Source organism: Carassius carassius, chromosome 32 (assembly GCF_963082965.1).
Source record: "Carassius carassius chromosome 32, fCarCar2.1, whole genome shotgun sequence".
Lineage (NCBI taxonomy): Eukaryota > Metazoa > Chordata > Actinopteri > Cypriniformes > Cyprinidae > Carassius > Carassius carassius.
This window is the reverse complement of record NC_081786.1, coordinates 4,378,105-4,403,263: the sequence shown is the minus strand read 5'-3', so window position 1 is coordinate 4,403,263 and position 25,159 is coordinate 4,378,105. Positions and strand designations below refer to the sequence as shown.

Genomic DNA, 25,159 nt, shown 5'->3' with positions numbered 1-25,159 from the left:
TGGAAGTGACGACTCAGAGCACCATCATTAAGTCACAATAATTAGCTCTCATTTGTAAAAGCTTGTGTTCATAAATACAGATAATTGTATTAGCGGCATTTACGGGGAAAACTAGGCATGTTTTACAGGATTGATGGTTCAGACCTGCGGAAATTTCTCTAGCCAACTCAAGGGAAGTAGATACAGCAGCACATTAAAAACAATGAAGAACAGTGATTATTTATCAAACATGAGATATGATGGTATAAGTATACTAATACACTCACACACACATACACACACACATACATACATACATATATACTTACACTTACACACATACATATATATTAGAGTACTGCACGGGTCCCTTTTTGGAGACCTGCGACCGCCCGTACCTGCAAAGTTCAGCACCAGATCCGACCCGTCACCCGTGATAATATAAAAATTAAATCCGCACCCGCCCAGACCCGTAAATCAAAATTTTGAGATCATCTTTAGCTACTTTAGACTCAAAATGCAGCCGAAAAAAAAAAAAAAAAAAAACTAACACATGAACTAGGGCTGTCACTTTTGAGAAAAATCTAATTCAAATGGATATCGAATATAATGCAATGTATTCTAATATATTCGAATATCTACGTGCCCGCCCCCCCGCGCATAAAAAACAACAACAAAAAAACACCGTAGCCTAATAGAGATTCAATCACAAATGTATTAATAGTGAGTCAAACAGGACTATCTGGATTATTATTTTTTTTACTTAATGTTTGAAACAGCAGGTTTTCAATTTATATGAAGTGCCACTATGCATATCCCACAACATTAGGCTAAATGAAAAAAGAAAAAGAAAAAAAAGATTCAGAACAGGCACAAACAATAACGTGACAACTTAAACAGCAGCAGGAGTAAGGCATATAGCCTAGCCTAATTCATTTCTTAATATTGTTTGCAAGAAACACCAACTTGATCTGGATTAAGTGCGGCCAGGGTTCGAAATGACTTGGGACTCTTGGGGGGTCCCCTAAAATTTTATTAATTAGCAAACAAATGTATGATCAAAAAAGAGAGAGGTAATCGAAGCCCTCGCCCCGCTGCAAATATCTAGATACTTACATCCCCGACCCACCCATATAGACACAGAGTAAAATGAAATTCTGAAAAACTATCTATCACTTCTTCTTGCTTTACTACTCCTTCCAATACTTCCCGAAAACAATTTCACCTGATGATTTGAGTAGCTCTTTTTGTAAAGTTCTAGGATGATTGGGGTAATTTTGTAGGGCAGGCCTAGTGCTTCTGCATAGAAAATAATAAAGTACAAGCATATATAAATGCAATAGAACAAAAATACATGTGAAATAAAGCAGTGCTTTTGGTTTTTCAGGTAAATTAACTATTTAGTTAAAGAAATCAAATAATCAAATGTAAAATAACACTGCATTCAATGTATACATTAAATATGATTCATATAATTAATACAGTTCATCTTTAGCTACAAAAGTGTATTTTCTCTTTCTCTTTTGTTGTTTGATTAACTTAGGTGACACAAACAGTTGCAGGTATATTGGGTTGCTGTCCCTTTAAGATGAATGCATGTATCTAATACCGGTAATGACACGCATCCGTTTTCTTTCTCTGACTGTGTTTATGGGGAAACTCTTTGAGACGGGCACTTTTGACTTCTTTTTTTCGGACACATCGTTCATTTTTTTTCCGTTCAAACACCGGTAAGAAAGACAAGGTAATTCGGTGATCACGAACTTCTGTCTGCGACTGTGTGGCTCTGTGCACCGACAGACCAGTCTACATTTGGACATAAATATATAGCCTACTACAGATACAGCAAAGAAAACGTCGGCAGTATTGATGGCAAAATAGGCTACAGCATATTTCGTTCTGTATTGACAGGAAGTTTTTTAAAGCAGAATTTGATGCAGTTGCAGATACCATAATGAAAAAGAAACATTTTGGGCGGGGCGCCAAAAAGCGCGCTGTTTTTGCATCCCTGATATCTGCAATTTCCCCCAACAGCCATGTTATCACATAAGCACAATTTACCCTAGAAAAAAAGTTGGCGATTTTTCCTTTTCCTCTTTTTCTCTCCATGTGCAGAGGATGCTAAATTAAGAAAAACAATATTAGCTTCTTTACCAAGCTCTCATGTGCAGTCATGCTCAAATCACATTCACTTTCATCAACTCACAGACTTGAATTTAGTCCTTGTTATCTTTCGTAATCACTGACTGGACAAGTAACATTAGGTTGTTAAGCTAGCTTTGAATAACTAGTCTAGCTGCTAGGTCTGCTGTTAGCTGGCAGATCATTTGGCTTCATACACATAAGTTACAGCTAGCAAGAAACGTTGACAAACGTACTCTTCTACATTACACTGGGTATCTCTAATGTTAGTTAAAGCAACTTTTGATATAGGATCTCGAACTCCTAATATTTTACTATAAGCAATAATGGAGATATAAACACAATCGAAGAACTTACAGGATTTTCATTCAGGATTTCACTCTTTATGATGTTTCTTTTTGCCGCGTTCATCTATTCTGCAGGAGCACCACAACAACTATCTGTGACGCTGTATAGGAACTCAATCGGCTACTGGCTGCCCTGATTGCTGCCTCGCGCTAGGAAATCAATTAATTACCGTTATAAATACAAAACGTCACTAAAACCTATAATTTTCACAATAATTTTTAATGTTAAAATATATTTGTCGGGGAATCAAAATCCAAAAATGAATTCTTATGGGGGTCCCTAACGAGTTATGGAGGGTCCGGGACCCCCCCAGACCCCCTCATTTCGAACCCTGAGTGCGGCTCTCTTTTTATTTACAATGTTACAAACACACGATTGAAGCGCACAGATGTGCCTGCCTACTAGCTCTTATTCGCGTGATTTGGTCATGGGCCTACGCTACAATACGTCTAGAGTGCCCTCTACTGGATAAGATGGCAAAGAATAAAATAAAAAACAAATGGTCTAATCATAGACTGTAAAAAATGCGCTATACATGGCATTTTAAAAACCGGATATTCTATTTATAGTTCGATTATGGATATTTCACGTAAAGTTTGAATGCATAGTCGAATATCGAATAAAAAGTGACAGCCCTAACATGAACAGTCTTTCTCTTTTAGGAAAATGGGTCAAAACTGGGTATAAAAAAACAACAACAACAACAAATCATGCCCAGTTCTGACATACTGCTTAAAGAAGAAACAGTTATAGGGGGAAAACAATTAAATAAATGAAAGAAAAAATATTTTAACTTGTACATTGCAAAAATACACATGGTTCACATAGGAACAGCTGTCAGCTTCAGAAACTTTGCCCACCTTCAAACAAAAAGTCAATAAGAACAGAGCTCATTTACATACAGAATTTTTTAAAGTAGCAAAATACAAAGAGAATGCTAAAATATGACTGTGTTTTTTGTGAAATAAACCTTGGCTAACATTATAAATGTAAAACGCAACAAAAGTGAGAATACGGCGCTTTTAAAATGTACAACACTTGATTCAGCCTAGTATGAATTCCTATAGCCCTTTCTCTCTCCTCTCAGTGCTCAATGATACTCTTATTTCCTAAAGTGAGAGATGGGATAGGGGCTGGTATACACGCTGTCCATGACTCTGTGCTCTCCTCTCTGAGAGGGTCAACCCTCATCTATTATTCCTCATGGCACGAGTCGCAGGGGCTCATCAGCCCTTGTTATATCCTTATATGATGGGTTTCCCGCTTCTAATACATGGAGGAGATTACAAACGCATTTTTCTCTTTTGCAGCATCTGGGTGGATGTGCCACATTAAGGTGTCACCCTGGCTTCTGATAAAAGGGTTATTACTGGCTTTATGGCCCGGCCACATAGCAAGGGAGCACACCTTATGTGTAATGAATAGCATTTTTCTTTATAGAGGCTAACTGTACATTGAAAGCACAGACTTTTTGACTTCAAGCTGATTTCAACTGCGCAAAGAAAGTAAGTCAACATTACATTAAAATAACTATTTTTTATTTCAGTATATTATAAAAAATATGATTTATTCCTTTGATGCAATGCTTAATTTTTAGCATCATTACTCCAACAGTGTCACATGATCCTACAGAAATCATTCTTATATGCTAATTTGATGCTCAAAAAAATTTAATATTATTATCAATATCAAGAAAATCCACACATTTGTGCTACTTAATATTAACTATTATATATTAAATATTAAACTTTTTATTTTTTTTTAAGAAGTCTTTACTGTCAGCTTTGATCAGCTTAATGCATCCTGGCTGTAGTATTAATTTTAGATATTATATATATATATATATATATATATATATATATATATATATATATATATATATATATTATATAAATTGTATATATATAGCTAAAACATATGCACTGACTATTAGTCTACAGCAAAAAATAAAGCAGTACATTTAAATAGACTTATGTTTTTTAATGTTGATTATCAATCTGTCACATCAGTAATATTCTAGCGGTCAGTAGTGAATGCTCTGGTCTGCTGGCATTACCACACTTTACCTCTCAACCTTAAAGCAGCGCTAGCAGCACAGAGAGTGAAATATGAGAGCTCTTCCTTCATCTGTTCACCACACTCTCTCGCCCCATCTCTCTCTGGGGCTCCAGTTAAAAAATAGCATCAAATTTCAGCACCAGCACGGCTCTGATCTCTTTATAACGTTCAAGATTCCAGCATTAATTAAAACACAGCCGTATATCTGACGATGAAAATCTTTACATAGTGTTCCCTCGCCCCTGTTTGCGAGACGATGGCAAATCTTATCAATAAAAACACTCGTGAGTGAGTCTAGTGCTGAGAGACGGACCTGATAAAGTGTCACGACTAATGAGAACGAGAACAAAGTTTTGGAAAACATCAAGACCACAGAGTATAGAATATTAATATAATGCTTTTGGATGAATCTCACAAAACCTGTCAAGGACACATATGGGTCATATATTTTTCCAAATAATAACCGTTTTCCCCAATTTACCATTATCATAATGCGATAAATCTCACTATCATTGTATGTACTGCCGATTCATATTATTTATTTATTTTTACTCTCTCTCTCTCTCTCTCTCTCTATATATATATACACTGCATATATAGAATCATAAAGAAGTGAAAATATTTTCATGACAAATAGTTATATTTTTCTCAGATTTCTCATTATCTTAATGCTGTAAATCTTATTATCATAACTGTCATGTTAAAATTATACATTGTTTAAATATGTACAAATTATAATATGTTTACAGTATGCTGATTTAAATAATGATTGCATTACTGTATAACAATAAGTAGAATATGAGAATCAACAGAGAAATTCATATCTTTTTTGTATTTTTAGGTGAAATATAATCTCTTTTCATGACAATATTTACATAAATGTAATTTTTCTAATGAAAAAATTTTTTTTTTTTTTTGAGGGGGTGAGATGGTGAAATGTGATTTAGATTCAATTATTTTTCAAAGATTCACCTAATCAGAAATGAAAATGTTCGGAAACAATGACAGAAAGCCTTTCTTCAAATAATACTATTCTTAAATATCAGTCATCTCAGCGACAACCCACAGACGTCATATAAACAAACATGATTTTCTCAAGTTGATAAAACACCCAACAATTAATCTTCTGAAACAGCAATTATCAGCGCAATCATATCCTCACTCGTTCTGAGTGAGCTATCCTCACTGTACAGCCGTATTTCCAATCCCATATTCCCGTTCCTGATCTCCGTTCAGATCAAAGACGGCTAGGAAAGCCTGGTGTCAGCACTCTGGAGATACTATCGGCCAGATCCTCCGCCTGACATTAATAACGGCGGGCAGACATCTGAAATGAGAGGGCCGTATCAGTCTAGAGATGAGGAGAAATCTGGGCATTGTGCTTATCAAAGAGCACTTTAGAGATCAGCGATAGCCACCGGGCTAACCAACACACTGCAGACAGGTGTATGCTAACACACCCCACACTAAATAATATAATAATACACCGCAAAAATGACACCAAATGATCTATACATATAATCTTATATGCTACAGTATGTACTGCATTATTAAAACACCAATTTAAATTTACTGCAGTGATTTTTTGGGCTGTGTAAAAATCTGCAGAAAAATTGATCAGACGCACACCTACTGTGTCATTAGCGTTTAGCCAGTACTGATACTTCCTGTGTTATTATTGAAAATTGTTTAAAGAGAATATATAATCAGATTTCTTTCATATGGTACTCAACAAATGCTAATAAATTGTATTTTCAAGCTTAGACTACCATTCATATGGAAAGTGGGAAACAACAATTAGAAGGTAGTGCACCTTTATATCAAATACAATAGAGAGCTAATTATCTGTGGTTCATTAAAACATGTTTTATGTAATCTTTAACATGCTTTCAATAAAACATAATAGCCTTGTCAGAGCAATGAAGTCAAAATGATCTAAAAACAGCACAAACTATTTTTCACTCGTTTCTGAACATATTGTGCAAAATTCATCAGTGGACGATTTCAAAGAATAAAAGGGAAAACCAGTCTATAATCTTTCATTAAGATGATACATGTTGCTTCGCCGGGTGTCAGCTGATGTCACTAAGTCCCCTCATTTTCCAATCACTTGTCATATAGAAACCTCTTGCTGTCGGTCCTAGGAACGCCCACTTTTCAACACCCAATTAATTTTAATGGTAATATGGCTGAATATCATGTTTTACTCAGAAATATGACATATTACATACAAGGATTTATTTATATTTTTCCTCTAATTTAGAAGTTAATTTGATAGAATACACAAAAATTCATCAATGACAATTCTTTCATCATTTACACATGTTGGCCCAAACCCATTTGAATTTCTTGCTTCCATGAAAATAAACAGGAAATATTTAGCAGAATGTCCAGGTTGCTCTAATTTCCACACAATGAAAGTGGACAGGTGTGGATTCCATTCACTTTCACTGTATCCTCTTAATTTTTTTAAGAGGTGATTCCATAGAAGATCCATTTTGAGTGCACAAAACAACCTATCAATGAAAAGTTCTTAAAGAAAACTATTTTCATAATGTGAAGAACTTTTTCCCTTCTAAAGAATCTTTAGTGGTTCCATGATGGAACCATCAATGCCAATAAAAAAAACCTTCACTCTTAAAAATAAAGGTTCTAAAAGGGTGTTTTCACAGTGATTCCATGGTTCTTCAAATAACCTTTAGTGAACAGTTCTTAAAAGAATCATGATTTTCCTATTAAGAAGAAAATTCTAAAGAACATTTTTTCCATTAGAAAATAATCTCCACAGCCCATAATCCCCCACCCAGCTGCTCGTGCCCTCCAATGTCATTGTCCATCGCAATGTTTTACTGTAGACATCGTCCGATGCCAAATTTATAGACATCAGCCAACCCCAACAGGCTATTACTGCAAGTAGATAAATCCATTGAGTTTCTAAGGTGCAAGCATCTATAAAGACAAAAGGATCTAAAACAAAAGGTGCAGAAAAAACCCTTCTAAAGTTCCTTGACCTTGACAGTGTGTCGCCAAACCATCTGTTCTTCAGTTAAAACACTCCCACTCCTACAGGCTCTTTTTTTTTTCGCTCTCTTTTTCGAATTCTCTCCATCTCTCAGTATCTCAGACTCTTATTGCAGTCAAGTCGCTTAAGCACCATACGGGTTCTATTGTTCAACTATTGCCATGCCAGACTATCTGCCGCACCTCTAATTTTCAGTCATCCAATTATTAATGGCCTTTGTTGACTTTGAGATTACCGCTGATACTTCCTCTTTTCCATAATGTTTCCAGCTTGACATCAAGATGGAGAAGGACGCCACCCAGGAAACCTTGACATGCACAAAGACAGGAGCGCGGATGAGCCTGCCCTGCTGAGAACGATAAGGTCACCTGTGGGATTGCTGAGATTATCTCTGTCAAGCACTTGGACGCAGTGCAGTCAAATGATGCATCATGCAGTCATTTTCAGCCGGAAAAATCAATTTCTTCACTAGGTCGCTATTTGCTTTTCAAAGTGCCCTTGTAGTCTTTGGCTCGGAGCACTTATCAATTTAAATGTTGTGAATTAATTATGTTTTTAAGCCACGTTCCTTGTAGAAGCAGGGAAACACTTCCTGTTTTGTCGGTCCCATGTGGGCGACACGTGTGGGCGCTTATTCAGTGGCTGAGATAAAAACCTTTGAATAAGAATAACACACAAACTGTTTAAATATGGAACAAGTCTTTTCTTTTTTTAGAACTGTAACCACAAATATAATAATCGATTTAAAATCCAAACATAATTATAAAAATTACAGAGTAACAAAAATTAGCAGTTTAGTTTTCTCATTATCTTTGTTTTACTGTACGATCATACTGTATATTTTTAAAACTCGCACACACATTATGTATAATATACATTTTTAAACTGTCTATAAAAAAATAATATACTTATAGCAAGGTTTGGCGATATAAGAAAAATCCAAATGTAATTTTTTTAGATTTTATATATTTTATATTTGTTAACTAAAAGATTCATAATCATAATAGACGATTTTGGACAAGCAGATTTAAAGTGTTTCAAGTGTTCAGAATGTAAATAGTATATTTTACATATATATATATATATATATAAACTTTAGTTAAAGTAAAATATCAAGACAATACCTATATGATGTACTTTACATTTAAATATTGAAAATTACATCTTGCTAAAAGAAAAAAATGATTTTTTACAAAAGCGAAAAAAATAAAAAAATAAAGAATTTAAATAAACAAAAAAAAGTTATTTATTTTTTAAACAATATTTGATGTATCTTGATACGCGAGTACTATGAAAAGTATGATTACTTCACATTAAAAAAAATGTCAATCAGAAAACAGATCTTAAATGTAAGATGCAAAACTTTAGCTATTAATACATAAAAAGTAAAGCATGTTTTCATGTTTCCTTTTGTTTTTACTAAATTGTCACAAAGAACCATATTTAAACAACTATATGAATCAATATTATCAAGAAATGTTATCTAAATACATTTCAAATAAAAGAGACTTTATCCACAACTAGATGTTAGAATATACTGAACATATCTGACATATCTAACCCAGTCTTATTATAAAGAGCATGCCCATTTATATCACTCAGTACTAGTGTATGCAATTAAAGTGGATTATGAAGACCTTCATGTGAACAGTGACCGACACGGCTATGTTGGACATTAGTAGATGCTTAAGAATTTAAAGCCCTACAAGAAGAACTAATTAAAGATCATCTTCTCCTGTTCAAATCTCAGTCTTCTTCCATTACAAACAACAAAAAAGCTTCAAAAGAGTGAACCACAGCTAGCACACAAAGCTTAATTGTTCCAGAGGGGCATGATGGGATACGACAGCTCCTCCATGACTCTCAGTGAGCTGGGGGTGAGAGCGGGAACAGGAGGGGCAGTTCTGGGAGCGCTGTGGATCGCGGGTGGCTCAATTAAACATGACCTTCCTCTGCCCCTGTCTCCCGCCGCACCGCTACAGGCTCACATGCAAATGCTGACCCTCGGCAGCCACAGCATCATAAATAAAAGAATACTTATTATCCATTTAGTAATATTTCCAAGTCTACCTTGATGGGCCGCTCTAACAGCCAGTCAAATTATTCTCCATTGTTTCATTGTTCAGGGCTTGGCTGGTCATTCTGAAATTACTCTGATCTTAATTGTTTTCAACAGTGAATAACAGTAAATAATAATTGGGTTGATATACATGTATATCAAGTATGTATGTATATCAAAATAAAATATCAAGATGATAAATTAAATATTTAATGAAGTAGAAAAAAGAAAGAAAAAACTAATTTTGTACAAAGAAAAAAGTAATAAAAATTATTTCATTTATAAGCAACAGCTCAACTAAAAAGACAATTATAGACAACTATAAAATATACATCATATATCATATTTACGATAGAAAAGTAAAATAAAATAATTATTCAGACACGTCACAAAAATATGTCCATGTCACATATCACCCCAAAAATAAAAAAATAAATATATCAAATTATATATATATATATATATAGAAAATATAGAAAAGATAACTACATTCAATTTACATTATGCATAATATGAAATATGCTATGAATTCCAACACAAGTAATAATAATAATAATAATCCTTTAGATATTTTGCAAACACAAAAAAGTTCATACTTTTTGTTGTTGTTGCAATATTTTATATACTGTATCTTGTTGCACATTTTCTATGAAAACTAAGATAATGCTAATAAACTATGATCTGATTTCTCTGTTTACAATATATATATTGTAAATAAAGAAATCAGATCATAATTTATTAAAATGCCTTAAATCCTTCCTTTAACTTTGGAGTGAGGTCTGAGGCAGACATGTTCTTGGTAGAGATCCACCCATTCAGCTTCACTAGTCATGCTAAAGACGCTCAAAAGCCTCACTTCAGAGGATAAATGACAGAGACACGAGTGGGTGTGAACAAGAGAGAGAGAGAGAGAGGAAGGGTCGAGACACAGGGCGACTGACTCACAAAGATGTGATCAGACAATCGGCCAGACGCTTATGCTAATAGATTGGATACTCCTCGAGTCTCCCCGGCCGGAGCAGAGCACATAGGTGTCTGAGTGATGGGGAGCCTCTGGTGGACACACTCACTCCCCTGTCACCTACAACACAGCAGATGTCTACATTCAGTCCACCCCTCAATGGAGACGGAGCAGAGGGGTCTACAGCCAAACCAAAGCCACGCCCTTTCTCACAACGGGAAAAGAAAGTACACATTCAGCTGCCTGGATGCAATCCAGAGTCGTCACTATTGCCAAACTCAGAGCGGCAAATTCCTCCACCATATGGTACATTATACTCGGGCTTCAGATGTTACCGTGCGTACTGTATGACGGCTTAGCTGGCTGTTACGGAACAGGAACACGCTTAAATCTAAATCCTACGAGGCAGATGAGACCTCAGAATGTCGCTTTATTCCAGATGTATCAATTTCCTTGGATATCTAGTCCATGAAAGTGCATATGCTGTACTGGCAGGGGTGCCTGCTGCAAATGGCCATATTCCAGAAGCTAATATTCTTTTGGCTGGAATAATGCAATTATTATTTTCCTAGGCATCAGTGTAAGCACACGGTGCCATCTGTTACACAAAAACAAACATACACATCTCAATTACAAAACAGACAGCTGCCCGTGTGCGATGTGGCACGAGCGATGCACCATGACCCGGCGACAAGGTCCTTTATTCCAAAGCACCTAAAAAAACTCAGTAAGAAAATCCATACCGACACGATGTCATCGCCACCTCTCAATTTGCGTCGACTGTAACTACAAACCTGGCCATTAATCTGGGAAAGATGCTTGTGCATCCATCACATATTAATTATTGGAGATGAACTAATCACCCGGCGCAGAAGCCAAGCAGAGAGGGATGAAAAACTCAGACAAGTGAAAAATTTGGCAACATATGCCTATTTACATACAGAAGTTAAATGATAACAGCTATTAGCGTGGCACAAATGGATAAGCGGCCATCTGTTGAACTGAATAATACGGATGCAGATGAAAAGGGGTGTTGCTTCGTTTACTGTCAAACGTAAAATCCTCATTATCGGCCGAATCTGAGAGTGGAGTCAAAGACCGTCGAGATAAGAGAGCGAAAACACGTCCGGAAGCACATTGACTGTATTATCGAAGAGACGAGGGCAGGTGGTGCCATTGTTTAGCATCACAGTAATGTCGGCCGTACAAGAAGAGAAGCTCGCGCTCGCTGTAAAAATCTGCTGGCTTCTCCGGTCGGCACACATTAATCTAACACAAGGTGGTCAATGGCCATGGAGGGAAAAGCAATTTCATATCCTTCGCTCGCTGACCTGAGGAGAGCTGAGAGGAGGGGACGGATGGACAGAGGAGAGAACGTGGAAAAAACATACTGAACAGAGTCACGCTAAAGCACAGTCTAATATATAAAGAAAACTGCTGCCTAAATTGACATGAAATGGTGTTCACATTCTTTTGTGCAAGCAGAAATATTTCTAAGAGAAACAGAATATTTAATGGAAAATATTGCAGGACAGAAAGAAGACTATCATATTATTGGTTAGATAAACAAATATTGAATAATAATAATAATAATAATCATAATTAAATTAAATGTAATTGAAATAAAATTTATGCATTTAGCAGACGCTTTTATCCAAAGTGACTTACAGTGCATTCAGGCTAAAAGTTTTTATCTAACATGTGTTCCCTGGGAATTGAACCCACAACCTTGTGCTGCTAACGCAATGCTCTACCACTTGAGCCACAGGAAGACTAATTATTATTTTTATTATTAAATAATGCTGGTTAGTAAATATAATAATATAATTATATTAGCAAATATAATATTATTTAATAATAATTTAATATATATTGTGTTCCTGTAGCTCAATTAAGCGCAAGGTTGGGTGTTCGATTACCAGAGAACACATGATAGGTAAAAATTGATAGCCTGAATGCACTGTAAGTCACTTTGGTTAAAGCATCTGCTAAATGCATAAATTTAATTTAAATGTAATATATTTTAGAATATATTATATAGTACAACATTTACTATAATATATTATTAACTTAGTATTAAAAGTTGTATTTGTTATATAATAGTAATAATAATAAAAATAATAATGTTATTATTAATAATAATGCCACTGTTATAAATAATAATGCCACTGTCCAAACCATGCCTTATATCAAAGCGTGCATGACTATTGTGCAGCTGGTTTGAAATCACAGTAAGGTTCAGCTGATGTCATTACGGGGACAGTGAAGTCCATGACTGGACACTTCCTATCTACTTTCAAACGGATTGAGGAAGAGCTCGATTTAGAGATTAGTGCTCCTCTAGTGCCCTGCGAGGCAGCAGTATCTGTCTGAGAGCAGAGCTTGGATTTGAGCAGCTGAGCGCTCGTATGATGGAGCCGCGGTGCTAAAAGGTCATGCTATCGTCTGTGCCTAGTGTAATGGCCGCAGGATGGTTCAAGCCCTGAATCTTTAATAACCTCCATCATTAGCTCTTAGGAAATCAGCGCTCACACGGAGCAGTCGGGAGAGATCTATTGGCTCTTACCATCACAATGCAGGTCTGTAACTTACAGGGTTACAACATGTAGGGTTAAACGGCTATTTTCAACCATTATGCTAGATTAAATAAAAAGGTTCAAGGAGACTTGTTAAATCTGACCGATAGTACCACTCCATTAAAGCTATTCAGACCACATTTACTGCCATGGTTATTTCTGACAGAAAAATACAAGCTAGACTTAAGATACCACAATCCTGAATGTGGTATGAATTAATATTTCCTATATTATTCAACGTTTAGTTATCAAACAGACATTTACAAAAAGATAAGCTATCCTTGTGATTACTTGCATGGCTGGAGATGTGCATCAACTGAGCGGAAAAATCTAATTTCAACAAATGTTAATTAACTCCTCGGAGTTAAACTACAAAAGAAGCATATATATACATGAAATCATATATAGTATAGTCTATTTTTTGATAACCCACAGCACAAAAATGCATAGAATTTGTTAATGCAGAAAAGTTGGCAAATTGCTCATCCAATTAACGATGAAAATAATGAACTACACCTTATAAAATTGTGGGCTCTAGGACAGATTAACGAAGAAAAAGGTTTAGCAATTAAGATCAGGAGAGTTATGGGATAAGCTTAAGCATGTAAGATAATAAAACCTACTTAGACTAAAGACTTTACAAGCACTTTATCAGCAGGCCAACCTAAAGATAATACCATGGAAAAAGAGCAAGTCAAATTCCAAAAGCCAGGATTTTTAGAATTAATCAATTATTTGATAAAAATCATCAATCAATTAATGCTGAATTCATTTAGAGTTTGCTTTAGTCTTCTCTTCTTCGTTCATATCTCAATCCTTCTATCTAGCAGAATATTTGAATAGTCTTTTTCAGCCACTGTTGCTTTTATGATTTAGAAGACTCAATATTTACAATGTTCAGATCTGACAGGTCATATAGCAGCACTTGAACCTGACTATGTTCGGTATGGAATCTGCCTGCTATTTTTAATCTGCATAATCTGTGCATACAAAAGAAAAGAAAAATTTATAAGTATTTTTATAAATCTCAGAAATGCATATGATTAATTGGAGCAAAAATATCCCAAATTTCTGAAAAAGTGAAGTATCATCTCTGGTTCATCTGTCAGACTAGAAATGAAAGGTGTGCATTGAAAGTATTATTGCATACAGTATATTTTTAACCATCTTGGTATTCTGATGTACACAGTATACATACTTTTTTTTTTTTACTGTATATGGCATTAAGTAATTATGTAAATTACTATAAAGTACGGTAAAGTATTTGGTTTTGCATTATGCATCAATAAATGTTTACAGCAGTTGTATGTGTTTTTGTTAAATTCAAATCCAGTTAAAATGTAAAAAATTTAAAATATATATATATATATATATATATTTTTTTTAAGTATTTTTAACTAAATGTCATTTTGGGTAAAACAAGTCTTTTTTAAAGTAGTATTTGTTATGCAAATGTATCCTATAATTTGAATGGAGTTTTTTTTAAGTTTGTAAAACTTCAGGGAGTCCAGGTATAAACTTAGAGAAAGTCTAAGATATTAAAAAATCGAGTTTAGAATCACCTTTGGTTAATTATGCCATACTAGAAATCTAAGATTGAATTGAGTGCATGGCATTGTGGGATACAATATTTAATGCAATGTGACTGTATGTTGAATATTTTGAACCCGTGTCATCCAGGTACGTGCAGTTCGTGCACAGTATATATAATGAATTCTGTATTTTTTATTTGCTTTTAAATAGTAGTTAGTATGCCAATTTACACTGTACACTGAATCCAATATTTTGCAAAACGAGCCTTTGAGATTAAAAACCGAGGTAGGCATCACCTCTGGTTCATCTGTCCAACTAGAAATGAAAGGTTGAATCGAGTGCATTGCATTGTGGGATACAGTACTCCATGCAGTGTGCTCAGGTTGTATATTTCAAATTTTTGCACCCTCATACTGTGAACTGTACACAAGCTGCATAGCATTTTCTATCAAAATCAGCAGATAGTTTACCATCCTGAGCACATCCAAAATGATTCCTTATTTCCTTATTCCTTATTCGACAAAAACGAGTTAAACTGTTACAGTGACGGGTACAGTGAGCATCTTGACGGCACCTGTGCGGTGGTTTTGATCCCTCATACATGGACAGCGAGAGACCATTCTGATGATTGTGTGGATTTTTCCACCAGCGGTGAACAGAAGCTGCCTGTTGTGCAGCCGTGTCTGCTTTGATTGAAGCCTGCTAGCACTCGAGATGGAGCTCAGCTAGTCAGGACCGCAAGAGTTCTGAAGGTCACTTTCTCACCGTCTGACCTCGCCGATCTGTCTGTTTCTTGAAAGGCCCAGGCTCAAGCCAACAGGAGCGGGAACGTGCTAGCATTCCAATGAGAACATCTCTCCGCCGCTTAAAATATGCAGTGATGAATGCTGCGAATTAAACTGCAGCTAACAAACCCGCAGGAGTTTCTCTAACACTAATTTGTCCAGATTCTCTTCTGCACCGATGGACGAAAAGAGATCTAAGAGGGAAAATCTCACGTGCACTCACCTGTGAAAGCCCCAGGTATATGGACACCGTCTCTGAGATGTACAAAAACCTCCCCTCCTTGTTTAGTGCAAATACAAATCCATCCAGGGACTGTAGAGGAAACAGAAAGAGAGAAAGAGAAGAAACAAGTCAGGTGAAGGTCTCACAAATAGCTTATTCCTCACAGCTCAGAAGTGCAAAAAGAACAACATCTCCGTGTGAAAACCACTGACAGATCATTAACGAGCAACGTTATGAAAAAATGCCTCAATCATATCAATAAAGGTTTTTTTTTTTTTCCAGCTAACTCAGTTTCACTGGTCAACTCAATCACACAGGAAGAATCACACATCTGTCAAGAAGTTTATACATCAGATCGTGATAAACAGTAATGTTATATATCAGGATGTGCTACCATGTCAGCCAAAATGTAAAGAAAATTCACATTAAGTTTACTAAATGAATTAATTTTATTGTAAAAAATTAATCAGTGCCTGTCAGCGTTATAGTTAACTTAAAATAAAATAAAAAACAACAAAAAAACATTAATGACACCTCAAATAAAATAAATGTTAACTGTATTAAAATAGAACATTAAAAAATACTTATAAACAAAAACAAATGACAACAAAACATTTTTTCATTTAGTGTACTTGATGTACAAAAATAAAAGTGAAACTGAAATGAAGAAAAAACTACATTAAGTAGACATTTTAAAACAACACCAGAGTAATAAAAATCACACAAAATAACTAAAACATAATACATCTACGGTAATTCAAAGTATTAATAAAAATATAATAGTATCTCCATTATAAAAAAAATAAAGATGATGCATAATAAAATAACCAAAAATGAAATTAATTTCTCAATTAAAAGTTATTTCTCACTAAGATTATTTTTCAATGCAACATAGCAGCACAAATAGCATGAAACCACATAAAAGCTGAAGTGCTTGATTGTGAACAAAATCACCTGTGATTGGCCAATGACACACTGCAGCTGCAAAATCACTTTTTATTTAGCATGGAGTGAGCCGCTAGCACAGCTTGGCAAGCAGTTGTGTTTTCAGTGCCATAACAGTTTTGCCGCCTGCCTCTGCTTGCTGACAACACAGGCTTCATTGGAAAAACATGCATGTGATGAGATTTCTGCAAAAGGATATTATGTTGCTTCTTTCATGTTTCACAGCACTTTAAAAGCAAAATGTCCTGTGAGTGGTGCTAAAACCGTGTTCAGTTTGATCGGAAACATAAATCTGGCATTGTTGATTGTTACAGCATGTGTATTTAAATGCACTAAAAGGTTAATGCTATACAGCATTTGCAAATGACGTGAAAACACTACTATAAACTCAAGTGGGAGTGTTAATAAAAGCGAATACAACATAAAAATGCATTTGCTGAAACAAACAGCTTGCTTTTATAAGTGCAATGCTGTACTAGGTGAGCTACTGAGCAAGTTTTCTACATCAGAAAAGCTATTCATATGGAGATAGTTATGTGATTTACATGTCAGTTGTCCTAATTATTAAAAAATAAAGCACTGCGGTACATGCTATAACATAGTGTAGTGAAACACTATACTTTACATATATAAATAGTAATCCTTACACCCCTATTTGGGGTAAAAATAGATAAAATAAACACTTGGCTCATTTCTACATTACGTGTGCATCGTTAGGAATTGTGGACTAAAGGAAGCCTCATTGTATGGATATCACTGCTGGAGGTGTGTCTGTTGGGTCTCCAACAGCCAACAATTAAGACATTGAGGTCACATGGGTTAATTACATATTGTCTCCCACTGCCTCAGATAATCTGTAGGCTGATGCACCCCGGGAGAGAAAATGCCAGAAAGGAGCGAGGAGAAAACAACAAGTTATTGTGCACAATGTCACGGCTGATCTGATCACCTTTTTATGAAAATCAGGTTTACACAGACAGGGTGGAAAAGCATCCCTCTCTCATTTATTTGCGAGTTTAAAGCAGCATCGGCAGCTGGCGAGAGAGCATGCGGTCTCTACTCGCCGATAAAACAGTGCAGCCTCGGGCTATTTACAGCGTGCTGATATGCAGCTGACAACAGCACGTCCCACAGCGGCCCGCTAGCGCATCACTTCCTCCCCGAGCACGCATCTGCTGGAGGTGATGTGTTAGACTTACGCTTTACATTACACTGCGCTAATGCTAATACTAGCCCATTATATGGCACTTTACATTTGAAATGCTAATACGCCAATATAGATGCGTTAACATAAATGCTTCACTAACACGGATGCTTATTTACATTACTTAGAGCAACAAAAAGCTTCAAGGGACTATATTCTACACATTAAGCATTTAATTTTGCCCCTGAAGTCCACTTATAATATCAGTCAAGGTTTCTTGCACCAAAGTAGTTGTAAATTAGCCTTAACTGACCATGTTTGTACCCTCTCGCTGAACCTCAGGGGCCATTCACACAGAATGCATTCTTGTTTTTTTATCTAAGCGATTTTTTAATTGTTGGTCTATGTAAATATGCCAAAAACAAGCATCTTTATTAAGATGTGTCTTCTTTTTAAGTAGTTTAACATTTAAAAATCATTTAAAAACAACAGAACAATTAGATAAATATTGGGCATGTGCAAAAATCTGTGTTTATATTAGCAATATGGACAAATAATGGGAAATAATGTCTTTCTGGTTTATAATATATTCTGTGGGAACAGCTTTTTAAAAATACATTTAAAACTTCTGTATGCAAATGACCTCTGTTTCCTTGTGAATTAGACATTTTTACATTAATATATGTATATATGTATATACATACAACACAGTCTCACTCCAACTCGTCATATATTGACGCTTGGTCAGGACACTTTGGCGTCACCTTTCGACGCTCAAGGTATCCCTTTACCCCATTTTTCGAAGCACAGGGTCTCAATTTAATGGTTTTCATGCATTTGTATTAAATATAAATAATTTTATATTAATTTAAACTTTAATTGGTGCACGTAACTCCATCCCTACCCTAAACCTACCCACTTCTGAACAATATAAAACAGGCAAATGAAAGTGCAGTCACAGGTATTTATTGACCAAACCAACCATAAACAAGCAGTATAAAAGCATTACAAACACGTTGTGTTGCATTCCAAGTCTTCTGAAGACATACGATAGAGTACCTTTATGCGAAGAAGAGAGTAAAACATAAGGTTTTAATCACATAAAATGACCCATTAACGCACTCACTTCACATTTCATTCAAAAAGATACTCCCATAGCATGACGCAATCTGTCACGACTCACACAAGAGCCAATGGCTGACATAAGTATCTTCTGGCGGCATTTTTTGAATATGCGCACAGAGACATCATACAGAAAGAGATTCACGGCAGACAGATGGCGATCGCGTCTATTCCTCTCACAAATCAATCATTTTGCCTCAAAAGACTTGGAATATTAATATTTTTTTGAAAAAATTATGACAGTAGTTGTATCTGCCTGTTATATATTGTGTCTTATTGACAAATGGTAGGTTTAGGGACAAGGGTTGGGTTACCTGCTCATAAATGTGTAAATAGTGTAATATAAATAAAACAGTTGAGACTGTTTACATTAAAAAAATCATACCCTAATATATATGCAATGATGGCAAAATTATTGCCCAATATATAATTTAATCATGACGATAAGCCTTTTGCGTCAGCATATTGACGCTAAGGGTTTCTTATTTAAGGCAATGGAGGACCCTGCACGTTGAAAATTTACGCTAAAGGGGTACGCTGTACCCTTTCAGCATCATTGCTCCGGTCTTCAGTGTCTAATATGCTTTTCTGATATCTAATATCCTTTTATTCCTCTCTCTCAGGAAACATATCGTATTATTATCAATGTTGAAATCCGATGTGGTGCTAAATATTTTTGTGGAAAACTTATGTAAAAACAACAAAAAAATAGCATTATTTGAAATATTTTGTAACATTATAAATGTCTTTACTGACACTTTTGGTAAACAGAATGCATCCTTGTTAGGTCCTAATTTCTTAAAAAAAATAAAATTAAAAGGGTAAAATAAAACTTACCCTTAACTTTATAAAAAAATAAAAAAATAAATAAAAATAAAATACATTTAAATTCAGTCTAAAAAATACACTACATTCAGTCCATTCTCTCAAATGATGCATCTTGTTTATAGAGCACAAATCCTGGCCTTCTATTCTCCTCCATTCCCGTAAGTTCATCTATGCACCCAGAGACCACCGTTCCTCCCCAGTGGAGGGTCTTTCTGACCTGAGAGAGACTCCTCAGGCTCTGACGTGGCCTCTTATGTCCCTGCAGATGCAGCCCTGGCTGTCAGGACGGACCCACAGCAGTCACCTCCAGCCAGTCTGCAATCATCTCCTCCCTGTTCAGCACTGCTCTTCCTTCAGCAGCGCGGAATCTGTGGGCCAGGTCTCTGAGGAACACTGCGTGCCTCCGCCTGGCTCCCCTCCATGATAAACGGCCTCTGTTTACAGGCTAACCACTGTGTAAAGTGCACAATAAATCACTAGCCAGACAAACTTCTGGGGGAAAAAAGTGTAACATTAAGATGGGCCTTTTTGTCATTTGTTTAAAGCAGTCATGCCTTGCAAGCAGCTTCTCTCTCTCTGTTGTCTAAAGTGCTGAGAAAAGGAAGAAAGCTTCTCACAGTAGGGAAATGAAACTCTGTAACGGTTAGGGATCTGCACACTTGACCTTAGGAAGCAATAGCAATAGAATCCAGATTAAGATTAAATGTAGATTTAGATGTAGAATTAAAACATGTAAATCAAGCTTCTCTAGGTTATTCACAAATAACATTAACCCTCTGGAGTCGATTAACGCAAGAGACTTATTTAATCATAATTCAGGATCATGCAAATTAATTGAATCTTCATTTACATAAAAATACATTACATGACTGAAAGTCTATTTTCAACTTTTTTTTTTGCTTATATTTATTTTATCAAAACATAATTAAATTTTACCATATTGCCTTTCTTAATAAAAAATATTATTAAGAAAGGCATATTGTACAGAATATATATTAGTGTGAATTATACTAAATTGAAATAATATTTTACAAATTAATCCATAAATATGTCAAATCACAGAAATAAAATGGTTTTCATGTTGAGTTAATATAATATATGTTCCTGGTATTATTGTGCACATTGATCTAAAATAAATAAATAAATGATATATATATATATATATATGCACACACAATATATACGATACAAAAAAATATATAAAACACATAAAAATATAAATGAATTATTTTCTGCTTCTAAAACAACTCCTAGCAGACACTGAAAAATCATGCAAACCATTTATGTTCACTTAAAAATGTCAAATCATAGAAATAAAGTGTTGCCTTTACATGTTTGGTCTTCCTGTGGACATTGGCAAATGTAAAAAATAAATAAAAGCTATTCATGGCATTTTTCTGCCCTGAAACTATTACGCAACTATGATTCTTTGCTTCAGTGTAAGCACTTGTTAGATGCTACAACTATAGACCACAATCCCTCAAGCAAGAACACAGCAGCCTTCCAGTGCTACAGCAGCAAACATGCTCTGTAACTCAGTAGCCTTGTGTTTTCTCTAACAAAGGACAAATATACGTGAGCTGAAGGACACACAAGCTGGTAAACATCAATCTAGTCACTGCACCTCGGCCAGAGCCACCGCACGTCCACATTAACACACACAGCGGACGCCAGGCAAGAGCAGCCTCGTTGACTATTAACATATCATTAACTATTAGGTCAGACAAAATGAAGAGGTAGAGAGAGCGATGGGGGAGATGCCTCATGTTCTTCTCCTCCAATCTCATCTCTCATTCCCCTCCAAACTCCAACAGCCTCCATGATGAACAACTACAACTGCAATTAAGAATTCTCACAGGGCTGGCCAAACCTGAGCATATGAGCATGTGGACTACAGGTTACAGGACTCCTACATGGAGCGTAAATTAAGACTTAAACCTCTCTCAAATACATCATAGGTTTGAGAAAACAGGCTTAAAAGCACACAGTAAACATTTATTATACACGGTACTTGTTTTATTTCAGTTGGCATGGAGAAAAAATTTCTTATTTTCTTTTAGATGACCTTGATATAATAAAAAACGAAAATGTAAAACGAAAATAAAAATTAATAATAATATACATAAAAAACACAAATTACTAAAAAATGGCAAAAACACACAACAAACATACTAAAACCTGAACTAAAATTACAATTAAAACATAAAATTGATCAAAATTAATTAAAATAAAAAAATAAAAAAATAAAAATTAGAAAATTAGTTCAAATTTAGTGCACTTGCCTGAAAAGTAGAAATAAAAATATTTCCATTCCAGATTGGTATCGTGTAATATGTTGACAAGTGTGGATGACCCAAAACTGTTATGATCTGCTGCACCATAAAAATAGATGAAACTGACTCAAACCTGGAGTGGCTGATACTGACGGACAGCATGAGTGAAACAGCAGACGTGTGTATGTGTGTGTGTGTGTGTGTGTGTGTGGGAAAAGTGACATACAGACAGTAAGGAAGTGTCTACATGCGTGTGCGAGAGAAAAAGACAGATGAGAGGTGTTAAAACAGATCTCATCAGAACTTCTGAATTGCCGCGGGAGCCGTGAGAGATCTTTTTCACTGAAGTCAATTTTGAGGCTGACAAGTCATGTAGAAATGTGCAAATATGGATGCGCGGTATTGATTTCTTTATTGAAGGCACCAGCACAGGAGATGCTTGAATCACTCATCCTACCCCTCGCCGAGACCTCTTTCAAATAAGAGCGTCGTTAGATTGCTCATTTCATATGGGGCTAAACGCTGCGGGGAGGGGGCAACTCCACATGCCATATTTATTGGGATGCTTCACTCCAAATGACCTACAACAAGCATGCGTTTAAAAAAAGAGGTGTGAGGGCATCAGATCTGGCTGCTTAGCTCTCACTCAACCTTTCAGCATATCCTCAATCTCAGAGTCAAACATCAAGAGGAACAGCAGTTGTGAGGAAATGAACGGTTCTGGTTGCTATGAATGATTCCAGTTCTTCAATCGAATTCCAGTTCCATTAATGAGGGAAATATTTGGAATAAAAATGATTTATTAGAATATTGTCAAAAATCTGAAACACAACAATAATCGAAAATGATTTCTCAGTATTAAATATGAGACACATAAGCATAATAATACAATCATTAAAATGCATTGTGAGTCAATCACTGCTGAAAATGTTACAATAGCCTAATGTAGTGTAATAATAACATTTTTAATGAATGAATATTACAGTACTAAATGTATTGCGTCTGATCATGCTCTCTCTCACTCTTATTAATGCAAAAAATATAATATAATAATAATAACTTATAGAATTTTATAATTTACAAATATTTTAAACTTATACATTTATTGCTGCTGTTATATACAATATAAGTAAAAAAGTAAAAAGGTCAATACTAAAAGTATATTATAATAATTAATTTACTAAGTCTCCAGTATTTTAATAAATTTTATAACTTATTTATATTTCTATAATTTATTATTTATATTTTAGAGAAGGTGTCTGCATTGAGCCCTGATCCTACTGCCTCTCTGTTGCCAATAATTCACTGTTACTATCAACAGAAAGTGTAAAAACTGTAAAACATAAATAGTGTTGTCTCTTAGATACTGCCTTTAGATACAGAGTTGTTGGACAGCTGATGTCTGAAATCTAAATTAGCACTCTTCACCCACAGAGGATGACAAAAGCACCCCAGGAGCCCAAGAGCCAACGCTGGCTTTCCTTGTAGAAACTACTCCACTTTTCCAAAGTTCCTTCGGGTGACCAGGCAACAATATTGTTTCGACTTCCCTCCGCGCCAGGATTTAATTAAGTGATAACAGTCACCTTCGGGTGATGACACAGGACAATAATATCTGGGCTAAAGGAAAACGCTGAGACTGGCCAGCACGTATTATCATGAGCAAAGATAGAGAGAAAGAGTGAGGAAGAAATCCGTACTTTACAAACACGTCTGGGCTTCATCCAGGTTAGACTCAGGAATAGGAAATATTCTCGGAGTCTAATCTGAGGGTTTAAGGGGGGATTTAGCTCGAACCTAAGAGGATTAAACATCATTTGAATGCTTATGTGTTTAAACACAGGCTTAATAAAACAATATGACGTCAGTACAAACAAATAGGGGGCTTGACTTGACACACGTATGCATTTCTCACAAAACTAGCATAAAGTAACCCCATAAACTTGCATTTCTGACTGAAACAGGACTTAATTTTATCCTATGCTAGGAGGCAAAGCAAGTTAACTTTTTGTTTGTACAGAAGTTTTGTTTTAATATGCACTAAAGTATTGATAACAATAAGTCCAGAAAATGTTAGAAACTAAATTCTGATTTTTTAACAAATCAAAATGCATGCCATATGACTTGGGGACGTGAATTGTAGACAGTCCTGCCATTTAACCTCAAGCTAAAATGGTTAAATCCTGCAGGAAATTGAACAAAATGAAATCTGGAATATCGCAGAGATCCTGCAGAAGGAAAAAGAAAACATGAAATAATGAAAAACAGAATCAAAGACGAGTTTATTATGAAGAACAGACAAAGAAGCCTAAAGATATTCACTGTAGCCTGGCTGAAAATTCTGCAAAATTTCCTCTAAAAATGATCGTAATGACTAAAATTAATTTTAATGACATTTTTTTCTTAAAAATAGAGCCTCTTATTCAAAGCTTTCATGAAAGAAACTCTTTTAAGTGCACAGATCCACTTTATACTTACACTATCATTCATATGTACTGCAGAGTTCTGCACAAGAAATAGATATTTTTAATTCATACTCAGTAGATACAAATACTCCAGAAAGATTCCCTTAGAATACATACGGTCATTAGTATGCAGGATGATGATTTATTCAAACAATGATAACAAGTTCAGTCTACTAGAGGTGAATAGTAAATCATGTTTTGGCCTTTTTATAAAAGAAAAGCGAATTTGTCGCAGTTTATGATCTGCTATGCATTCATGCACAATACATACGATACATGATAATACAGAAGTTTTGTTGTGGAGACCCAAGGCCGGTCCAGATGGGGAACGGTGGTCCTGCAGGTAATGAGGACCTTCACACAGTCAACACTGATTGCCTTCTCCTGTATGAAAACATCTAACAATGACTGCTCAGAGGCCCTTCGATACGGACAACGATCACACACACACATAATCGCAAGCGCACACACACATCTCAGTGATGCCTCTTAAGAAATCGCATAGGGCCTGACCACCACAGTCTAATTATGCTAATTGCTTCAATGCCCTTGCTTTATTTATGCATGGCGTCTAAGATAAATAAGAGAAAATTGCTTCGGATCTAACTGTATTCATTTTAGAATGCAAACTAGCCTGTGTTTGTTATGAGATTGCTGATGTGTTTACCCCTGAAATTCTGCAGGTAATTGCAATTT

General features: G+C 35.5%; 1 protein-coding gene across 4 annotated transcripts in view; it reads right to left on the bottom strand.

The window, feature by feature from the left end:
- The window catches only part of LOC132112450 (neuronal PAS domain-containing protein 3), a 312,773-nt gene that overhangs the window by 90,736 nt on the left and 196,878 nt on the right, over positions 1–25,159 (bottom strand). For all 4 annotated transcript variants that reach the window (XM_059519926.1, XM_059519927.1, XM_059519929.1 and 1 more), the window contains one exon: positions 15,687–15,776. In XM_059519926.1, the coding sequence (XP_059375909.1) occupies positions 15,687–15,776 (90 nt within the window). The remainder of the gene's footprint in view (positions 1–15,686; positions 15,777–25,159) is intronic.